Source organism: Primulina eburnea, chromosome 17 (genome assembly GCF_022965805.1).
Source record: "Primulina eburnea isolate SZY01 chromosome 17, ASM2296580v1, whole genome shotgun sequence".
NCBI classification, from domain to species: Eukaryota; Viridiplantae; Streptophyta; class Magnoliopsida; order Lamiales; family Gesneriaceae; genus Primulina; species Primulina eburnea.
Genome location: NC_133117.1, coordinates 854,694 through 873,176, shown reverse-complemented (window position 1 = coordinate 873,176; position 18,483 = coordinate 854,694). Strand labels below are relative to the sequence as shown.

Genomic DNA, 18,483 nt, shown 5'->3' with positions numbered 1-18,483 from the left:
AAATTCGACCCGTGAAACCGTTTCACACAAGTTTTTGCCAAATTAGAGTGGGTCTCATGTGAGACCGTCTCACGGATCTTAATTTGTGAGACGGGTCAACCCTACCCATATTCACAATAAAAAGTAATACTTTTAGCATAAAAAAGTAATACTTTTTCATGGATGACTCAAATAAGAGATCTGTCTCACAGACACGACCCATAAGACCGTCTCACACAAATTTTTGTCTAAAGCATAAGCAGTTTTATGAATGAGTAATGTATACATATGAATAAATATATTGTTGGATATATTTTTAATTTACATAATTATTGTTTTTACCATTTTATAATATCTTAAATGCGCTTGCAAAATCTAATCAAACCATGATCATCCTCTTTCGAGAATATTTCTCAATCTATTTTAATATGATTAGATTATATGAATTTTTTATAATTTAATAAATATTAATACCGTATATATCGATATCGATGATTTAAAGATTAATTTGTTTTATTACAACATAATAAATATCAATATAGAAAAATCATTTTTTGCATATGCCACCATCCACTCTCCGGAGCCAGTCTTACCAACTCACGTCTAGAAGCAATTAGTGCCCTTTTTCACCCCTTTACTTTACAAAGTCAAAAACTTTTTTATGTGTATTATAATAATCTACATGAACTACTGAAGTGGCCACCCTTGCTTCACTTTTAATATATATACATAAATGATATCTCATAAGTGAGCTCACTATTCTTGGTTCATCTTTAGTCTAAATGGAAGATAAGTCTATCAAAAGTCAGGTATTCTCCTATAAATATTAGGTTTGAATATTCAGTTAGGGGATTCAAGATATTGTTTTCAGCAGCACGCATCCCTAGCTCAAATGAAAGACAAGCACATCAAGGATCAGATATTCTCTTATAAATATCAGGTTTGAGTATTCAGTTATGTGATTCAAGATAGTTTTCAGCAGCACCCTTAGCTTCTCCTCTCATATATCTTCAGTCTTTAACTTGAGCGTCAGAGTGGTTACGCCGAGACACCCTTCTGTCCCCTTCTAACGATCTTATTCGTGATTTCAGGCTCAGGGTAATTTCAAAACCTGCGTCTGAACTAGTTACACTTGTTGGAAGTGGACCCTAAAATTTTCTGTGAGTATCAATAAATAAAAATAATATTTTTTATGAATGACAAAATATAATATTCATCTTATAAAAATAAGCCGTGAACAGTCACAAAAATTTTATATATATTTATATATAGACACACATACACACGCGCAAACATACGAACACACTCCATCCACTATCGACAGCGCCCCAAAAACATCTCTAGATTAAGCGAGATAAACGAGCAAAGTTAAGAGTTTTTTATTTTTTCTTTTATTTTTCAATTGAAAATTTAAACTAAAACAAGAAGAACAAGCATGGGAAGGTCTCCTTGTTGTGAGAAAGGTCACACGAACAAAGGCGCATGGACTAAAGAAGAAGATGATCGGCTCAGAGCTTATATCAAGGCTCATGGCGAGGGCTGCTGGCGGTCCCTGCCCAAAGCCGCCGGGCTCCTTCGCTGCGGGAAGAGCTGCCGCCTGAGATGGATCAATTACTTGAGACCTGATCTTAAGCGGGGCAACTTCACAGACGAGGAAGATGAATTCATCATCAAACTCCATAGCCTTCTTGGTAACAAGTAAGTCGATCCATTTTTTTCTTTATTTTGTCGAGTCTTCAAATTTCTTGATGACTTCTCGTAGTCAGGATAAATAAAACGAACCAATAAGTATTTGTATTTTAAAACTAAATTTCACATTTCAATTTCTGTTATTTTCAATGGTTTGCTGCCTGCAGATCAAGAAGCAGCTTTAAGTCATCAAATTTGATAATTTTTCATTATTTGCGAATAAAGCCCACTTCTTTATTTGAAAAAAATCATTTATAGGATGAATTTACGTTGGTCTCACGTTCGATAATTTGAGATAATAAATATAAAAATAAAAAATAAACAAGACATCGAGATTTACGTGAAAAACCCCTAAAAATTATTATGGTAAAAACCACGAGCAAGATGAAAAATTACACTATAATATTTTATGGTATAAGACCACTCACTGTGTTCCAAAGAGAACACACACTCTTTTAATACAAAAGAACAAAACACCTCACAAATATTATAGAACCAAACACTCAAATGTCATCAGATAATAGAAAACTCGAAAAATGATTGATTTCAGAATGAAGAGAGAGAGTTATATTTATAGGAATTTTTGCCCGTGTGAAAACGCGTTAAAAATCATATTTTTATTTTCAACAAAACTCAACGCGTTGTCCTTGCTACCAATCATTAAATCCGACATGCATTTAATCAGGGACAGATCCAAAAATTGTTGAGGTGAGCTTTAACTTAATATAATAAGTTTATTTATATATATTAAAAAAATGAATAGGAGAGTTAATTTTCAAAAATGATATTGATACGTTTTTTTAAAAAAAAAACCGATAATTCCTACAATTCCTACAATTAATATGAAAATAGTTAGCAAAATGACATTGATATGTTTTTTTTAAAAAAAAACCTATAAATCTTGTCGTATTCGAAATAAGAGAGTTAATTTTCAAAAAATAAGTTTAATCAATATCATTTTTCAAAATTTATATATTATTTAAATTAATATATAACCGTATAATATAAGACAAGTTTCACTTAAATTCAAAATATACATTTTAGAGATATTTTTAATATATTTTAAACGCACTTTCAAAATTAAATTCTATTAAATAAAAGAATTGATAAAATAAATTTATCACTATGAGTTATTTGCACCAAACCTCCTTTGAAATATCGAAAATCTACATTTATTCATTGTGAAAGTTAAATAGATATTTTAGATATTAACTTTTATGAGTTATTTACACCGTGATATCTTTTAAAAAAATTAGACTATGCTTAACTTTATATATATATTTATCAAAAATAACTAAAATTAGCTTGAATCTCTGTAACGCCTTGTAATAAAAAAAAAATATTGGGCTAGAGGTCCGTCCCTTCATTTAATTCATTTTGCCCACAATTTAACATCAAGTTTCAAAAGATAAGACATATATAATTACGCTAGATTGATTCGTAGGAAGAATGAATTAATAATGTAATTTCTTGTATAGGTGGTCTCTTATTGCAGGGAAATTACCGGGAAGAACAGATAACGAGATAAAAAATTACTGGAACACACACATAAGGAGAAGACTCATCGACCGAGGGATTGATCCCACGACACACAGAAGATCATGCAACGATCATGCACCAACTGCAGTGCCTGAAACTACTCAAACCATCTCCTTTTGTGGTGCAAAAGATTATTATAAAGAAGATGGAAATGCTTGCGGCATTTTGTATAATAAACTGGAAGAAAATGACATTGTTGATCAAGAACAGCGCCCAGACTTGAATCTTGAGCTCCGGATAAGCCCCCCACGCCCGCAATAACAGCGAGAATCATTGATTGTGTTTGCCAACTTGTTCCGCCACCACTCCTGTCGTTTTCCAATTTTTGTATTGACATATTATAGATGAAATACGTAATGTAAGAGAAATAATTCTAATAATAAATAATGAAATCAGTGAGATGTCTGGGTATAGCTTCTCTCTCTCTCTCTCGCCCTTTTGGTCCAATTCATGAACAGTAGCAGTCGCATTTACTAGCTTGCAGAGATTAATTTGGCGACTGTATAAATTCATACCTTAAAAATTTCTTTATTTGTAGCACAATTTTGTTCAGCCGTCATTATTTCTGGATCGTATTGCATGTACTGAAAGTCCTCATTTTTAAGGTCATTTTGTTAAATATTCTCTTTTTTTTATGCTCACAATTTCAGGGGATCAACTTCCTAAAAAAATTAAATTCGGGGGATCACAATTTCTTAATTATTCTATTATTTTTTGTCATAAAAAACAATTTTAAGTTGTTCTTATATTTTTTTGAGAATTTTTTAAGTTGTTCTTGTGTTGCACATGTTTGGCATAAACTCTTAGATTAATTATATTTTGCATAGAAAATATATATGTTAAAAATAAAAATATTGATATGTACTATGAGAAGGAAAAATATAGTGACAATCAGCACTTTAAATTATTTTAAATAATCTCATTTTTTGATTTGATTTTATAATGATGGTTAAATAATTCAATAAGAAACATACTGAAAATTATTATTATTATACTTGAATACACTTCGGTAAAAAAAACAAATTATATAAAAAAAGACATGAGACCGTCTCACGGATCTTAATCTGTGAGACGGGTCAACCCCACCTATATTTATAATAAAAAGTAATACTATTAGCATAAAAATTAATAATTTTTTATGGATCATCCAAATAAGAGATCTGTCTCACAAATAACGACCCGTAAAACCGTCTCACACAAGTTTTTGCCAAAAAATGAAAGTTACCGATATATTATAAATTTTGAATCTTTTGAGTTTCAAATCAAATTCATCAATCCAAACCGAAAGCTAATTGGTTAGTATCAGAGATTGAAGAAAGTAGCCTTTAAATATATCAGACCTAAGAACATAATACACGGACCAGAAAACATACACGAAACGAAAGCATGGAACCTTAAACATCCGAAACACACTCACCTTCATCCTTATGAGCAACCACCACATTATACTCGATAATACCCTTCTGCTGAATCTCATCTTCATAGTACGTACGCGTGACCGCGTACCCTCGAGCCATTCGAAAAACTCCAGTGCCCCCAACAATCGGAACCTCCCGCAGCTTATCCTGCAAAGGATTCCTTCCAAGAAAGCAAAGACCACTACCCTTGTATTGGCCATCCGTGAATACAAGATTAAGCAGCATGAAAATAGCCTTCTCGCGGAAATCTGAAAGGCCGATAATCCCCTGGATCCGACCAACTTCCCCGGAATCCATCCCAGGCCCGGAAGTTACCAGGTTGTCGAGAATACTCACAAGACCGAAAGCAGACGGAAGAATATCGGTGAGGTCGGTTTTAGCAATCTCCCAGACCGTACGGTTGTCCCCGCCGACCAAATCTTGGACGTAGAAACGAAGATTGGTTATTGTTTCTTTTCCTAGGCAGAGTTTCGGCACAGGAACCGACGATTCCTCTTCACCATTGACAGGTGAACCGGAACCAAACAGGACTACGAGGAATACTGCCAACAACCAAAACTTTAATTCTTTTCGATCCATTCTTGCGTGTGTGTGTCTCTACTTGTTGCAACTGCCAAGCTTAGCTAGCTATCTCATCTATTTGACTACCATGGCAGACACATATAATGTTGGCAAAATAATGATAAGGTTATTCGGATAGAAACGGCTTATACGCGTTTCTATGTTGATAAGGAGTCCTATAAATATAATTCTTTTTTTTTTATTCTTAAATTATTTTTTTTTCGAGTTTTCAATCACCGTATAATATTTCAATGCTTAGTTCTTTAATATTTATAAGGTATTTTATTTTCTTATATTATAGTGAGTAAATTGTACGCTATAAAATATTATAGTAGAATTATTTTATTTTTCTCGTAGTTTTTACCCTAATTAATAAATTTTAAGGGTTCTTCACATAAATTCCGATGTCGAAATTTATTATTTATTTTCATATTTATTATTTAAAATTGTCACATATTGAACAAACATATAACATAATTCAAATGTACATATTTCACATAAATTTCGATATCTAAATTTATTTTTATTTTCATATTTATTATTTAAAATTGTCACATATTGAACAAACATATAACATAATTCAAGTCTACATATTTCAGTATTCTTTACTCAGAAGATCCACAAAGAAATGTTTCGAAATGCACCACGGAATTCAATTTGAAAAACAAATTTAAAATGATTTGCAGTGGATATATAATTCAATATTTAGCAGTATTGGTATTTAATTCTTGTGTATACCTGTCTAAGCCAGCGGTACGGTATTCTAGAGGCTCCACGAACAAGTACTTTACGCTTATTGAATTGAGAATGTAAGGAATTTTGTGTTGTTCCACGTATAATTAAATATATCTAATATGACCAAATCAGTATAAGATGCAAATTTGTGTTTTATCAAAATTAAATGCTGTGTCAGATGTTTACAATCAATAGCATTAAAACGTGAATAAGAAAGCAAAAGAAGCGTGTTCCCGAAAAGCACGAGCAACTAAACACGATCTTCAGCCAACATCGTTACGAATGTTGTCTGTAAATGTTTGCAACATTCAGGACAACACGGTGATCACCACACTGCAACAGCAACGACTTCGAGAATTATTTTGCTCTGAAAATCTCCACTCCGTGTATGTATGTATGATCGATATTAAAGCACACCTTCACCAGTGTCCTTGAACTCTTATTTATTGATGAATACTTTTGTCTCTACAAGGAAACCTATAGCACAAGGGAAGTAATAGTTTTATTAAGAATAAAATCTTTTTAAACATCAATATCATATCTCATCAATTCATTCACATAATAACATATCTTCGAATATATTTGAATGATTATCTCATCATATAAGAAAGGTAAAATAATATTAAATATTTACTTAGTCAAAGCAACAAGGAAAACATGTTATTAAGGAAACGCATTAAAAAGTTACGTACCCTACATATTGTTAAGATAAACTAGTTGTGATACATATTGTTTAGATAAACTGGCGTTCCAGATTCAATTGTTCTTATAATATAATAATAGGAGTCTTTCCAATGTTTTTTTCTAAGTTATGACACATAATTTTCTCAAATTAAGCATATTTAATTTTAAAGTTTAAATATGACGAGCTCCCAAAAATAAGGCGTACTTTGTTGATACGAATAATAGATATATAATCTTTTAAGTCATATTGTACAGTTAATTGTCCATGAAAACTCCTAACATTGGTTATCATTATCCGCCTTCTTCAACCCCAGGCGTCACATGACGAAGGACCATAAGAGAAGCACTTAGGCAAATCCCATATCACAAACTCATAGGGGAGATGCTGGGCATCAGAGTTGAGTAAATGTTTAAAAAGATTTGATTTGTATTACTCATATATCGAAAGCTCGTCATATAAGAGCTTCAAACATAAGCGTGTTTGACTTGAGAGAATTTTGGAATGAGTGATCCTGAGAAGTTTACTGAGTTACGTGTGAATGATTCCAACAGTGTTAGTATAATGAGGACCGTCCTCAAATGTGAGAAGTTAAATAAACTATATGAGTTTATTAATCTAAAGACATATGGAACTACACATAAATAAAAGTAGGCGATAGAATAATGCAACCTACTAGATCGGTCATAGAATCTGTATTACGAGCTAAAGCATAATCAACTTGATTCTCGATGATATAATCACAAAAACAAATTTACAAAATTATATATCCATCGAAAAATAAGAGGCATAAGCAGTTATAAAGCTTGGATAGTTATAAATGTTCTCATCGAAAAATGATCGAACATTTATATATTTTAATTTTATTACTATCATATAATAATCTTTAATAAAATGAAAGACTCTCCATTTTATTATTTCATCATACAGATTTGGCAAAAGGTGGTTTTATCAAACATCAATTTAGTTGAATTTGAGGCCACGCAGCACTTAACTAGATTTAAGTATTTTGCATCAAATTGATTGTTTAAAATTTTAAACGAGACTTTGATACTTTTGGTGATTCTGTGTTTTGTCTTACGGCGGTATCTGTTTCATTCAATGTATCTATTTTTTTAGGCATAATTGTATTGACTTACCTGTGTATTTATATATCGATGTCTGCATGGACTACGGACGAGTCACAAGTAAGTGAGTCTATGATACATCGGAAGTTCCTGATGAGAAACTCCTAGTGTTTGAATAAGATGATCGGTCGACTACATGGGATGAGTATCATCTTACACAAAACGAAAATTGGGAGTATATCTTCGGGTGTAACATAGAATCAAGCTAATTTTCTTCATGTGCATACAAATTTTCTCTAGTAGTTAAATCAAAAACTGCGTAAATCGGACAAATTTTGTCTTAATCTTCACTTATAGTTTACTATGTACATGAAGTATTAATGGGTTGGGCCGATTTTATGTTAAGACAAAAAAAACGGGCTAATAAACGTTTTAGCTGGTCCTTTTATTGGGTTGGATTGATTATTAAATTAGTCCAAATCAAGTTGGGTTTGAGTTAGCCCTATTTATTTTTTATACCTTTTAATTTCATATAAAATGAGAGAAAACATGAAAAATGTGAAAATATTATATATATATATATATATATATATATATATATATATATATATATATATATATATATTCTTTCTTATTTAATAAAACAAAACCCACTTTAAATATTTCATTGACTATGCCAAATACATAATTTTATGTTTCTTTCGAACATAAAATTTCATTTGAATTGTCATTTTAAATGTTATTAAAGGCTGATTTCCTTGTCGTTGAACTTTTGTTTTGCTGGATAGCACAATGATTTTTTTTTTGGGAGGAACATAAAAATATTTATTTTGCATAAATAAAAATAATAAATATTCTTAATTTTATCACTTGTTCAATGTTGGGTCTCAAAAAAACTCATTTAAATGTTGGTTGCTGAGTTTGCGTGCTGCAAATTATTGTTCTTTGGTAATTCTCTCAATATTTCCGTCATGTCTTCTAATATTTTATTTTGAGCAAGTCTCACATGATCTCACATATCTTTATTTGTCAAACGAGTCAACCATATTTATATTTGACATAAAAAAATAACATTTTTCATGGACGGCTCAAATAGAATATATGTCTCATAAAATTGACCCGTAAGTTCGTCTCACACGAGTTTTTGTGTTTTTGTTTGCATGTCTGATATAAATGTGGAGAAATGAATAAAAATTTGTTACAATTTGATCTCGATCTATTTTACCCAAGCTTTATTTGATTTTTTGTAAAAGAGGATATCATATTTTAAGATTTAATATTGTATTATTTTATCGTTTAATAAAATCTCATTTCGAAAGCCAGATTATATTTTCATTTATTGATTAAAGATAACGATGATTGAAGATGAATTTATATTGATAAATGAAATTCCAACAGAAATAAAGAAAAAAAAAGATAGTTATCGTCTATCGATCGGTAGACCATACATTCTTATTAAAATGGGGTATAGAATTATTTCGATAATGGAAGGTACAACTAACGATTTCCCTAGTATGAAAGTAGTTGGCCAAATTTTGGATGATTAATCACTATCGCGTGTCTTTATATATATAATTTTGATATTATGATGACTTTTTTACGGATATCGCAAGATATTTATGTGAACATCTTGTGATTTATATAATATTTTTATCTATCGAACGATTGAAGTGATGCTTTCCACTAATGAATGTACAGTTTCATTATATCTAATAGATGAACGACATCTCAATGGTCTTTACATAAGTGTCTATAACATCAATTATATATATACATATAAGTCTTTTGTTAAAAAAATAGAAATTAAATTTGGAAAAATCTAAAAAATAAATTTAAATTTTTATCCCAGATATAAAGATCCTGAATCAACATAATATTGGATAAAGATATGGTGTTTGAGGGTATTGTTATAAGAATATGAATAATTTAGGGATTTTACAAAACCGATAATATGTGTGTATATATATTTGGAGGAGGATTTTTTATTACAATTTTATTAAAAAAATGGAAAGTTTCAAAGTCATTAAAAAGCTTCAAAATTAGAAAAGGGCCAAATCTAACAAAACATTATCGGAAAAGAATAAAAACACAAAATGTTATCGCATCCAAAAGTTTTAAGCCAAAAACTTATTTGAGACGGTCTCACGGATATTATTTGTGAGACGGATCTCTTATTTGGGTCACCCATAAAAGAGTATTACTTTTTATGCTAAGAGTACTATTTTTTATTGTGAATATGAGTATTGTTGACCCGTCTCACAGATTATGACCCGTGAGACGGTCTTACATGAGACTCACTCAAGTTTTAAATATCAGAGAAATACCTCCTCCATCTAAATTGACAAAGATTATAAACACGGCAAAAACTTGTGTGAGAATTTTTCACGAGTTGTATTTTATGAGACATATATCTTATTTGGGTCATACACGAAAAAGTATTACTTTTTATGCTAAGAGTATTACTTTTTATTGTAAATATTAGTATAGTTGACCCGTCTCACAGATAAAAACTCGTGAGAGCGTCTCACGAGAAACCTATTCTATAAACAAAATATAGCAAAATTCATTTAAAAGTTAAAATTAGGGTTCCAAAATAACATGCATAAAAGTCTATTTGTATACTATCAAACTCGAGCTTATAATAACATCATAAATATCAGGACTCATATGAGTCAGTCCCACGAATCTAAATCAACGAGTTACATATCTATCTCATAAAATTTACTCATAAGACGGTCTCATAAGAGTTTTTTCACCATAAAAAAACCCATGAATAAGCTCGTTGATTATCTAGCTGACAATTAAGTTTATCGTCGTTACATTTCTTATTTAATTATATATTGAAGAACAATCTTCTTTATTTTCTAATCCGATCCTCCCAAAATTTAAAACATGTATCGATCGCCACATCTTTTAAAAGGGATATAATATATCAACATTTCTCATATAATTATGTTATATTATTTAAATTAAAACTGTTATATGTTGTAATTAATAATTAGATAACAAGACTTGAGATATAATGGAAATTATTTAACTCGATCCTCAATCACATCGAATCCCATCTCCGTTGGATCAGTAGCTTGCACTTCGTAGTGTATGCCATCCAATGCTCTTATCAATCCATCTTTCGAGGTTGCATACAATATCTTGGCTCTGATTCTTGAAGCTGTCGGAGCCCTGAAACAATAATTAATCAAAATCGGAATAAATTCAAATATTAATAAAATTATGTTAATGACTTCGAGATCTAATTATAACAAATATATCGAAAAAAATAATAAAAAGAAAAGTGGTTAGTTAATTAATTATTCATGCTGCTCCAATAATTAACCAATCATGTCAAGTAAATTATAATATATATTTTCTTGGCATATTCTAATCTTATCTTAAATAGTTAACCAATAAAAATGAAATAATGTTTGCTAAGAAGGGACGACAGATTGTCCTTTCCCACTTTTAAAAAAGTGAGAGCAACTTGCAAAAAAAAAAAAATGCTATAAAAGTTGTTTAGGATTATCTCGACGATGGACGCAGTTGTGCACAACAAAGTCAGATTGGTAGTATAAAGATATGGTGGTTCGGAGTCGATAAAATTCAGAAAATGTCAAAAACTACCGTCTCGATTTTTAGAACCATTAAGTCGTTGTCTAACTTAAATTTTTTTTAAAAAAATAAAAGATTTGTTCGATATATTTTTAATCAATTCGTATGGGATAAAGATGAGTAATATGTTTAAATCTAATACTAATGATTCATTGAAAAAATATGCGAGACTAACAAGAATAATTAGATATTTAGATTTAAAAAAAAAAACAATGGATGACCGACCTTCTACCACTTTTAGAACGTTGCAAAAAAAAAATGATCCGAAAAAAAGATGGTATTATATCAGTTGCACTAATTCACTGAATAAATAGAGAGTACCAAGCAATGAAGAAGATTTTGCTCTTCCGGCACTTGTCAACGGTGACGAAATCGAAATCGAAGACGGCGTACCGACAATCGTCGACCGGCAGCGCCGCCTTAAGATCTTCGTATCCTTCGGCAGGTCCGCCGACCTTGTCCACGGTCAGCACCTTAGCCGCCTCATCAATCTTGAACACGATGAATCTGTGGACTTTCTTCCACTTCATCGCCATGAATGATTTCTTGCATTCCTCTGTCACCCACATCCCTGTGGTGGCCTATACATACACACACATATATAAATTGTATATCTAAAAAACAACATGACCAACGTTTAAGGGGCTATATACACAGAAAGCCCAGATTGAAGTATTTGTTTCAGAGAATTAATTTGTGGTCGAAATTTCCGACGACCATTTTGCGTTGGGCTGCATCGATGTATGTGTGTGTGAATATACATACATATACATACCATTTTGAAAGCCATCGCCATGAGGGATCAAATATTCTTCGTTAAGCTTGATGGTTGAAGTGTATTGGAGACTCGAGAGAGTGTGCTACTGATATATCATTCTTACATGACTTAATTGGTCCACCATTAAAGTGCAATTTTACAAATCTGACCAAAATGTACATAAGTCCGAGGACCACAGCCAAGGCCATAAAGGGGAGGAAAAAAAATGTTTTTTTAAATAAAAAACTCAAAGATTATAACAGATCTCTTACTCGACTCGACTTGAAAAAAAATGTGGATCGACGGCCAAGACTTGATTAGTAGATCTGCAACGATGGGCTCATGACATGGACATAGAAAGGGGTAGAAACATTTTATCTTTCCTCTCCGTTGAGAACTTTCTTGCCGAGTCAATTCTTAAGATGAAAGTGATTTAACTTTTCTTTTCTTAGTGAATATATCAAAAAGTGGATTTTTTTTTTTCTATATTGTGCAATCAATTATTCATTTAAACTTTGAGACAAAGCATGGAATCTCATAAAATATGAGGGTCTACAAGATCTAAGGTTATGGACTGTAACATGGTAGTAGCCATATGACTTGTATCTATTGTTGTCCTTGTCATTTTACCTACATATAAAATATGAAACATCACCAAGTAAACCAAGAATTGCACGAAAGTGCCTCTTTGATGGAATGTGGCACTACAATGGAGGATCATACACCTAAATCCCCTTTAATCCTGTCTTCGAATTGCTAAAAAAGTCTTACCTTAGAAGCAAAGTGAAAAACGAAACTTGACCCCCAAGAATGTAAGAGGATTATCCATATACTAATGGTTATCTTTCTATAGAGTTGCAAGCAGGCATGATGCGATGATGAAATCAAGAAGATTTGATAACTTACGTACACTGTAGACTACAGTTATCCACGTTTATCCATTCAAATGAGCCGGATGGAGGACCGACACAAGTATACGGATAGAGGAAAATTGAGGAAGAATTAATTTTCCGGTTGGCTCAAGCAATAATTGATTCTCATTTGAAGTAATCGAACTCAAGACGAACTCGTGTCATAAATCAAGCCTTAGCTCAACCGAACTTGGTGTTAATCTAGAATACAACGAGTAGAGCTCCAATTCGGAAAACTGAGCCAAAGCATAATAATTCATTTTTTGAGTTTTTAGCCAAGCTAGCGCCGGCTCTGGAAAAATTGAACTCGGATTCAAAACTGATGGTGGATGTGATGGAAATGGTTAGATTAAACCATGTGCAAGAGATGTGCTTTCTTACCTGATCGAAGGGACATCCACCATTCTTGGTGCATATTATTCCCAGCTTATTTCGGATAAAATTAATGGATATGGCTTCAAGTTTCATGCAGAATACCAAAAAAAAAAATTGCTATTTTCTGTCACCTCCTTTTACATATCATCTGCAGGCTTAACAAAGAAATCCTTTTACATATAACTGCTATTTAATCACTTAATTGAAACTGCCTCTCTACAAGAATAAAATGTTTTGTCCCTACAAAGTTAACTATATATCAGTTACAGCAAGTACAAAACAAATTTCACTTCAAAAACAAAAAAAAATTACGATCTTCCCAAGACTAGGTGCTAGATTCATCAATACAATTAATCAGACACGATTAACAAAGACGCATTCCAAAATTTTTAAACAAATTAAGTAAGTTAATTTCAATTATTTTTATAGTCTCTTAATTGAAGTTCGGGTATCCTCATCCCACTTGTTCTTGGGTATTTCCCCAGAATCGGTAATAATTACCTTCTTCCTTGGCTTCCCACTGTAGGTTCCTGCCCCTCCTTCGATGGCATACACAGTATCCATGCCTTCAATGACTTTGCCGAAAACAACATGCTCGCCGTCCAACCTGAGAAATTTTTATAGCCATGAAAAGAAATACTGGGGCACTACTCTTTGAACTATTAGACATCCAAAACAAAATCCCTTTTCATATCTTAACCAAGTGCTAGTTTTTAAGATGCCACACCCTTTGGACATACTATCTCAATTTCCCTACAACCATGAGAAGTAAGCCCTTTGGCTCATTATAATATTACTATATACATCCTAAATATGTCATGATTAGAAAGAGATGGGCAACCATTCCCTCAGGCCTATAACTTTGTGTAAATGTGAGTTTCTATATCGACCTTAGCACAAGAGCTCACCAGTATGCCTTGACCGTGGTAATAAAAAACTGTGAACCATTAGAATCAGGTCCTGAATTCACCATGGACACAGTGCCTGCAAAAACCACCACATGAGTGAGCAAGTGAGTGACTGTGCATGGGTGGGTCACGCTGAAAGTGAAAAAAAAAAAAACATTTTTCTTGGCTTACAAGATGCGTTAACGTGCAAGTAAGGATTAAAACTTAAAATTCAACTAGTGGTTTGGTTCATTGTGACAAGCAAGATTAAAAAACAGTACAAAAACAACTGAAGACCTGCGTGAGAATGCTTCAACTTATAATTTTCATCACGGAAGGTGCCACCATATATAGATTGATTTCCTCTACCATCTCCAGAGACAACATCTCCACCTTGTATCATGAATCCAGGTATAATACGATGAAATGGCGTTCCTTTATAATGAAGAACTACCCCATTTGCAGCTTTTCCCATCTCCCCTGATCCCAGAAAAAAAAAAATCAAGGAAATAAATAGAGAGCAGCCTCTAAATTAAAGATTCCAATTCAAGAGTGTTAAAAGGTTGACATCGACAATCTTCAAATACCTGTACACAAGGCCCTAAAATTCTCTGCAAAGACAATTACAAGTATAATCAGAAACAGCACATGAGGAACTCTTAACATTTGACAAAATAGTAAAACTAATATGCCCGAAATAAAGCAACTGAATCAGGCTGAAAATATTACCCACAGTCTTTGGCATGACATGACCATATAAACCAATAATGATTCTACCTGTAGGTCAATAAATGTCAGATGCAAAAATTGAATATAGAAAACAAACGAGAAGCTTAATGCAGAATATACAGATCAAGTATCATCTTATTTGTGCAGACTCCAAAGTGTTTTCCGGATGTGATCTAGCTACAGTTCTCATCTTCCTGTTTCTAATGCAAAGAAGAAAAAAAGTTTGAAGAGTCCATGACCAGGAGATATTGACCACTTAGCACAGGCACAAGTGACAAGACTACATTTGTGTGTTAAACGACATGTTTCATTTTGTTGATCCCTTCATCTATTTCAATTTATTACTTGATATTTGTTTAATATTGTGTGTAAATAATTTGCACAGTTATTTGCATAATTTGTTGTCCGATCCTGCGACTGAAAGTACATAGACTAAGAATTGCTAAAAAAAATTAAATAACCTTCAATCAAGTGTAAATAGAATTCAATTTTTTTGTGCAGCTTTTGGGGTAAACTGAATTTTGCGAACTGTTGATCTTTTAAATAAATTAAATTCTAATGGAAATTTCATAGACTGTTGGATAAAAATAGATTTATAAGTCGTACATATAGTATAATACTTAATAAAATTAGAAATTTTCACCAAAGTTGAGTAAAGTACCTTTGTTTTGATTGTTTGGATAGTACGGTATACATGAATAGGTAAGTACATATGTCCTTGCTGATCCTAGTTTTCTCATTCATATAAAAAAGGGATATTTTGTTATTTAGATAACCAAAATTCCCCAATAAAAAATTATGTAAAATGCTCTTTCATTATATTTAGAGTTCACATTCTCAGATTTTTTGGATGAATTAATTAAAAATAATAATCACCCTCCCAGTTTATTTTTTTGTCTATCTTAGGGTTTAGGTAAATTTGTAGTGTTTAAACATTAGTCTTTGTGGCAATGCATTTTGAATTGGCACCCATTAATCCATTATGTTGCGGATTGGCCTACAACACTTGCTCGTCCCATTGCAAATTGTCAATCAGCCACCAATTTTTTTTACCAAAATTTCACCATCCGACACATTATTTAAGGTTAAGTTTAGATCATCACGCACCAGATTGATATGATAATATTATATAACGCGACTTGTAGAATATGAAGGCTTTTACCTATTCGCTGCTTATCTATGTCAACATCCAAAAACACTCTGTGAGTGGTTTCATAGATTTCTTCTACCTTATCTTCCTCCTGAAAAGTAAAAAAAATATATGAGACGTTTTTCTAGAAAAAGCCAATCAAGAGAAAGGAAAATGTAATATGAGTTAGAAAATAAAGGAATCAAGATGAGAAAGCATCCAAATAAATCTAAGAAAGGTATAAAGGAAAAAACTATTGCCTTCATGACTTTTTGGGATGATTTTTCGTGAAAAAAGGTATTGTTGTACCAGCAAAGAACTATCAAAGTTTTTGAAAATATACATAAAAATATAACTACATAAATCATGCCTTATAAATAACAATCTTTTAGCCAACCTCGCACCCTATATTATAAGGCATGTTAGTTCTTCCTTATAATTAACCTAGAAAAACGTAAACCGGCCTCCAACATGGCCTCAAGGTATCTAAGTGAGATATTGAAATTTGTAACGGAATATACTAAATGAATCCATATGCATGCACTTAGATTTCCTAGATATATATTTGGACAAATATTGCTTAAAAAATAACTGATAGTATTTTAGAAAAATGAATGGAAAACTAGCACGTGCAAAAGGAGTACTTAACGATGCCTATAATTACTGCTTTACTCATCGAACATTATATTTTCTGCAATCTTGGGTGCAACCTGCTAAGCTATGCCTCCTATTTGTCCAAGGAGGACTACATGAACTCTGATTTGAAATGGGCATCCAATGCTGACTAAATACGAAAAACAAAGATTGAACAAGTTGTTCATGTCAAGTTGAACTCTAAAACCAACAGTTGTGCAAATGAAAAATTGCTCAAGTCCATTCGTCATATCAGAATTGCGAGGCATAACCGTAATTCCTAGTCAAGGAAGATAAACCACTTCTAGTGCAGAGAAGTTTCTTATACTTTGACCATATGCAATCACTATGACACACCTAAAGGTAAGAACTACGGAACTAGACATGAAGCATAGTAGCATACACTCTAAAGAACACATCTTTCCAAACATGCACAGATATCGCTGAACAATAACATGAACCCCAACTACTCACTACTAAACTCACTCCACAGTTAAATATTACCACTTGAACGTGCTTTAACCACCCAAAAAATCGAATGTCCATTGATTATACATGGATCACATTTTCTGCTGCAAATATTATCAGCACTCAGCACTAATGCCTTCGTGTATTTCATCAGTTCGATATCAGTTTTTCAAAATTTTGTTTTTTCACATAAAAACAATATCCAAATTACAACAGAATCCCCTTAACTGCAACAGACTATCGTACTTTCACACTCACTAATCAGTCAAGTACCAGAAGCAAATCAAAACCCATCAACCGCACCGTCACAGGGACCTTAAATCCCCATCAGATCCAAGTAAGCACACAATTACCAATTCAATCCAACTACCCGATAAAAATAAATCAAACTTTTACCGAAACATAAAAACCAAAGAAGGAAAATATACCACTCGAGAGAAAGAGGAAACAAAGAAGATCAGCACAAAAGCCGCCACGAAGATCAAGAGACACCGCGGTTGAAACAGCACTGAGATATCTCGACTCATCTCCCCCTTTTCAAATCACTCATAATTTTCCCACTCCTCGACAAATCATCGATATGATACACAATTCCTGAGGCAGTTAATCTACAATCTTCTCGTTCCAGTGACAGATTTAATGGTGATTGAGGGGAAATCTAATCAAACGACCCGAAACCATAGACTGTCAGTGGAGGACAGAAAATTTTCAGAGCAATTACTGCGATTTATTTATCAAATCCCACAGTAGCATCTGGTTCGTTCTTTCCTTTCTTTTTTAACTCTGGATTTTTTATTTGCTTAATCGCTTTGGTCGGCCCAATGAAGGACAAATTACTCATCTTTGGCCCAAACAACATGGGCTTTCTTCTCATTTCATAGCTGGGCTGAAACACATTGGGGAAAAATTCTTGCCTACTTAAATTACTATTTTACACTTATTTTTATCATTTTAATATTATTTCGACATATTATTGACATGATATGATATCGAATAATAATGACATAATATTAAAAAATATCGAAAAGACATCTGACTTTGATTAGATTTTCAATCTCAAGTCAGTATTCTAATATAAAATGAGTAAAGTTTGAATAAAATGTAAATTAGTGAAATAATTCCATTAATTGATCAATTTAAAATGCAAAATGTGCTAGTTGTATTACAAAAAATGTAAGGATGTTAGTACATGTAGTTTGCATGTATTTAATCAGCCCAATAAAATATGATACCTGATTATTTAAAGATATCGGTACATCGTAGTTTGTCTGTATTTAATTTAATAATATGACAATGACATTCATAATTGTATCAATAA

At 32.2% G+C, this 18,483-nt stretch overlaps 4 protein-coding genes across 4 annotated transcripts; 1 reads left to right on the top strand and 3 right to left on the bottom strand.

Moving 5' to 3' along the window:
* Nucleotides 1-1,273: 1,273 nt before the first annotated feature.
* Nucleotides 1,274-3,468, top strand: LOC140818500 (myb-related protein 308-like). Its single transcript, XM_073178471.1, has 2 exons — nt 1,274-1,677; nt 3,147-3,468. The coding sequence occupies exons 1-2, from the start codon at nt 1,415-1,417 to the stop codon at nt 3,466-3,468; spliced, it is 585 nt and encodes a 194-aa protein (XP_073034572.1). The 5' UTR covers nt 1,274-1,414.
* LOC140818499 (dirigent protein 22-like) lies at nt 3,377-5,305 on the bottom strand. Its single transcript, XM_073178470.1, has 2 exons — nt 4,625-5,305; nt 3,377-3,515 (listed from the first exon to the last, which is right to left on the bottom strand). The coding sequence occupies exons 1-2, from the start codon at nt 5,202-5,204 to the stop codon at nt 3,478-3,480; spliced, it is 618 nt and encodes a 205-aa protein (XP_073034571.1). The 5' UTR covers nt 5,205-5,305; the 3' UTR covers nt 3,377-3,477.
* A 5,274-nt stretch (nt 5,306-10,579) lies between these two features.
* Nucleotides 10,580-12,209, bottom strand: LOC140818078 (actin-depolymerizing factor 5-like). The gene is made up of 3 exons (XM_073177909.1): nt 12,052-12,209; nt 11,598-11,857; nt 10,580-10,850 (listed from the first exon to the last, which is right to left on the bottom strand). Exons 1-3 carry the CDS (start codon nt 12,070-12,072, stop codon nt 10,700-10,702), a joined length of 432 nt encoding a protein of 143 aa, XP_073034010.1. The 5' UTR covers nt 12,073-12,209; the 3' UTR covers nt 10,580-10,699.
* A 1,342-nt stretch (nt 12,210-13,551) lies between these two features.
* Nucleotides 13,552-17,934, bottom strand: LOC140818077 (peptidyl-prolyl cis-trans isomerase CYP21-1-like). The gene is made up of 7 exons (XM_073177908.1): nt 17,594-17,934; nt 16,098-16,176; nt 14,936-14,983; nt 14,794-14,817; nt 14,504-14,686; nt 14,228-14,303; nt 13,552-13,926 (listed from the first exon to the last, which is right to left on the bottom strand). The coding sequence occupies exons 1-7, from the start codon at nt 17,690-17,692 to the stop codon at nt 13,743-13,745; spliced, it is 693 nt and encodes a 230-aa protein (XP_073034009.1). The 5' UTR covers nt 17,693-17,934; the 3' UTR covers nt 13,552-13,742.
* Between the last annotated feature and the right edge of the window lie 549 nt (nt 17,935-18,483).

What these genes read in the sequence shown, in the direction of transcription:
- LOC140818500 (XM_073178471.1), top strand. Translation starts at nt 1,415, where the DNA reads ATGGGAAGGTCTCCTTGTTGTGAGAAAGGTCACACGAACAAAGGCGCA. An exon ending in CATAGCCTTCTTGGTAACAA is followed by an intron (nt 1,678 to 3,146) that starts GTAAGTCGATCC and finishes TTTCTTGTATAG; the next exon opens with GTGGTCTCTTATTGCAGGGA.
- LOC140818499 (XM_073178470.1), bottom strand. Translation starts at nt 5,204, where the DNA reads ATGGATCGAAAAGAATTAAAGTTTTGGTTGTTGGCAGTATTCCTCGTA. An exon ending in GGTTGCTCATAAGGATGAAG is followed by an intron (nt 3,516 to 4,624) that starts GTGAGTGTGTTT and finishes GGAAAACGACAG; the next exon opens with GAGTGGTGGCGGAACAAGTT.
- LOC140818078 (XM_073177909.1), bottom strand. Translation starts at nt 12,072, where the DNA reads ATGGCGATGGCTTTCAAAATG. An exon ending in TGGCGATGGCTTTCAAAATG is followed by an intron (nt 11,858 to 12,051) that starts GTATGTATATGT and finishes GTGTATGTATAG; the next exon opens with GCCACCACAGGGATGTGGGT. An exon ending in AAAATCTTCTTCATTGCTTG is followed by an intron (nt 10,851 to 11,597) that starts GTACTCTCTATT and finishes TTATTGTTTCAG; the next exon opens with GGCTCCGACAGCTTCAAGAA.
- LOC140818077 (XM_073177908.1), bottom strand. Translation starts at nt 17,692, where the DNA reads ATGAGTCGAGATATCTCAGTGCTGTTTCAACCGCGGTGTCTCTTGATC. An exon ending in TTTCCTCTTTCTCTCGAGTG is followed by an intron (nt 16,177 to 17,593) that starts GTATATTTTCCT and finishes TTTACTTTTCAG; the next exon opens with GAGGAAGATAAGGTAGAAGA. An exon ending in GTTGAAGCATTCTCACGCAG is followed by an intron (nt 14,304 to 14,503) that starts GTCTTCAGTTGT and finishes TGGTTTTTGCAG; the next exon opens with GCACTGTGTCCATGGTGAAT.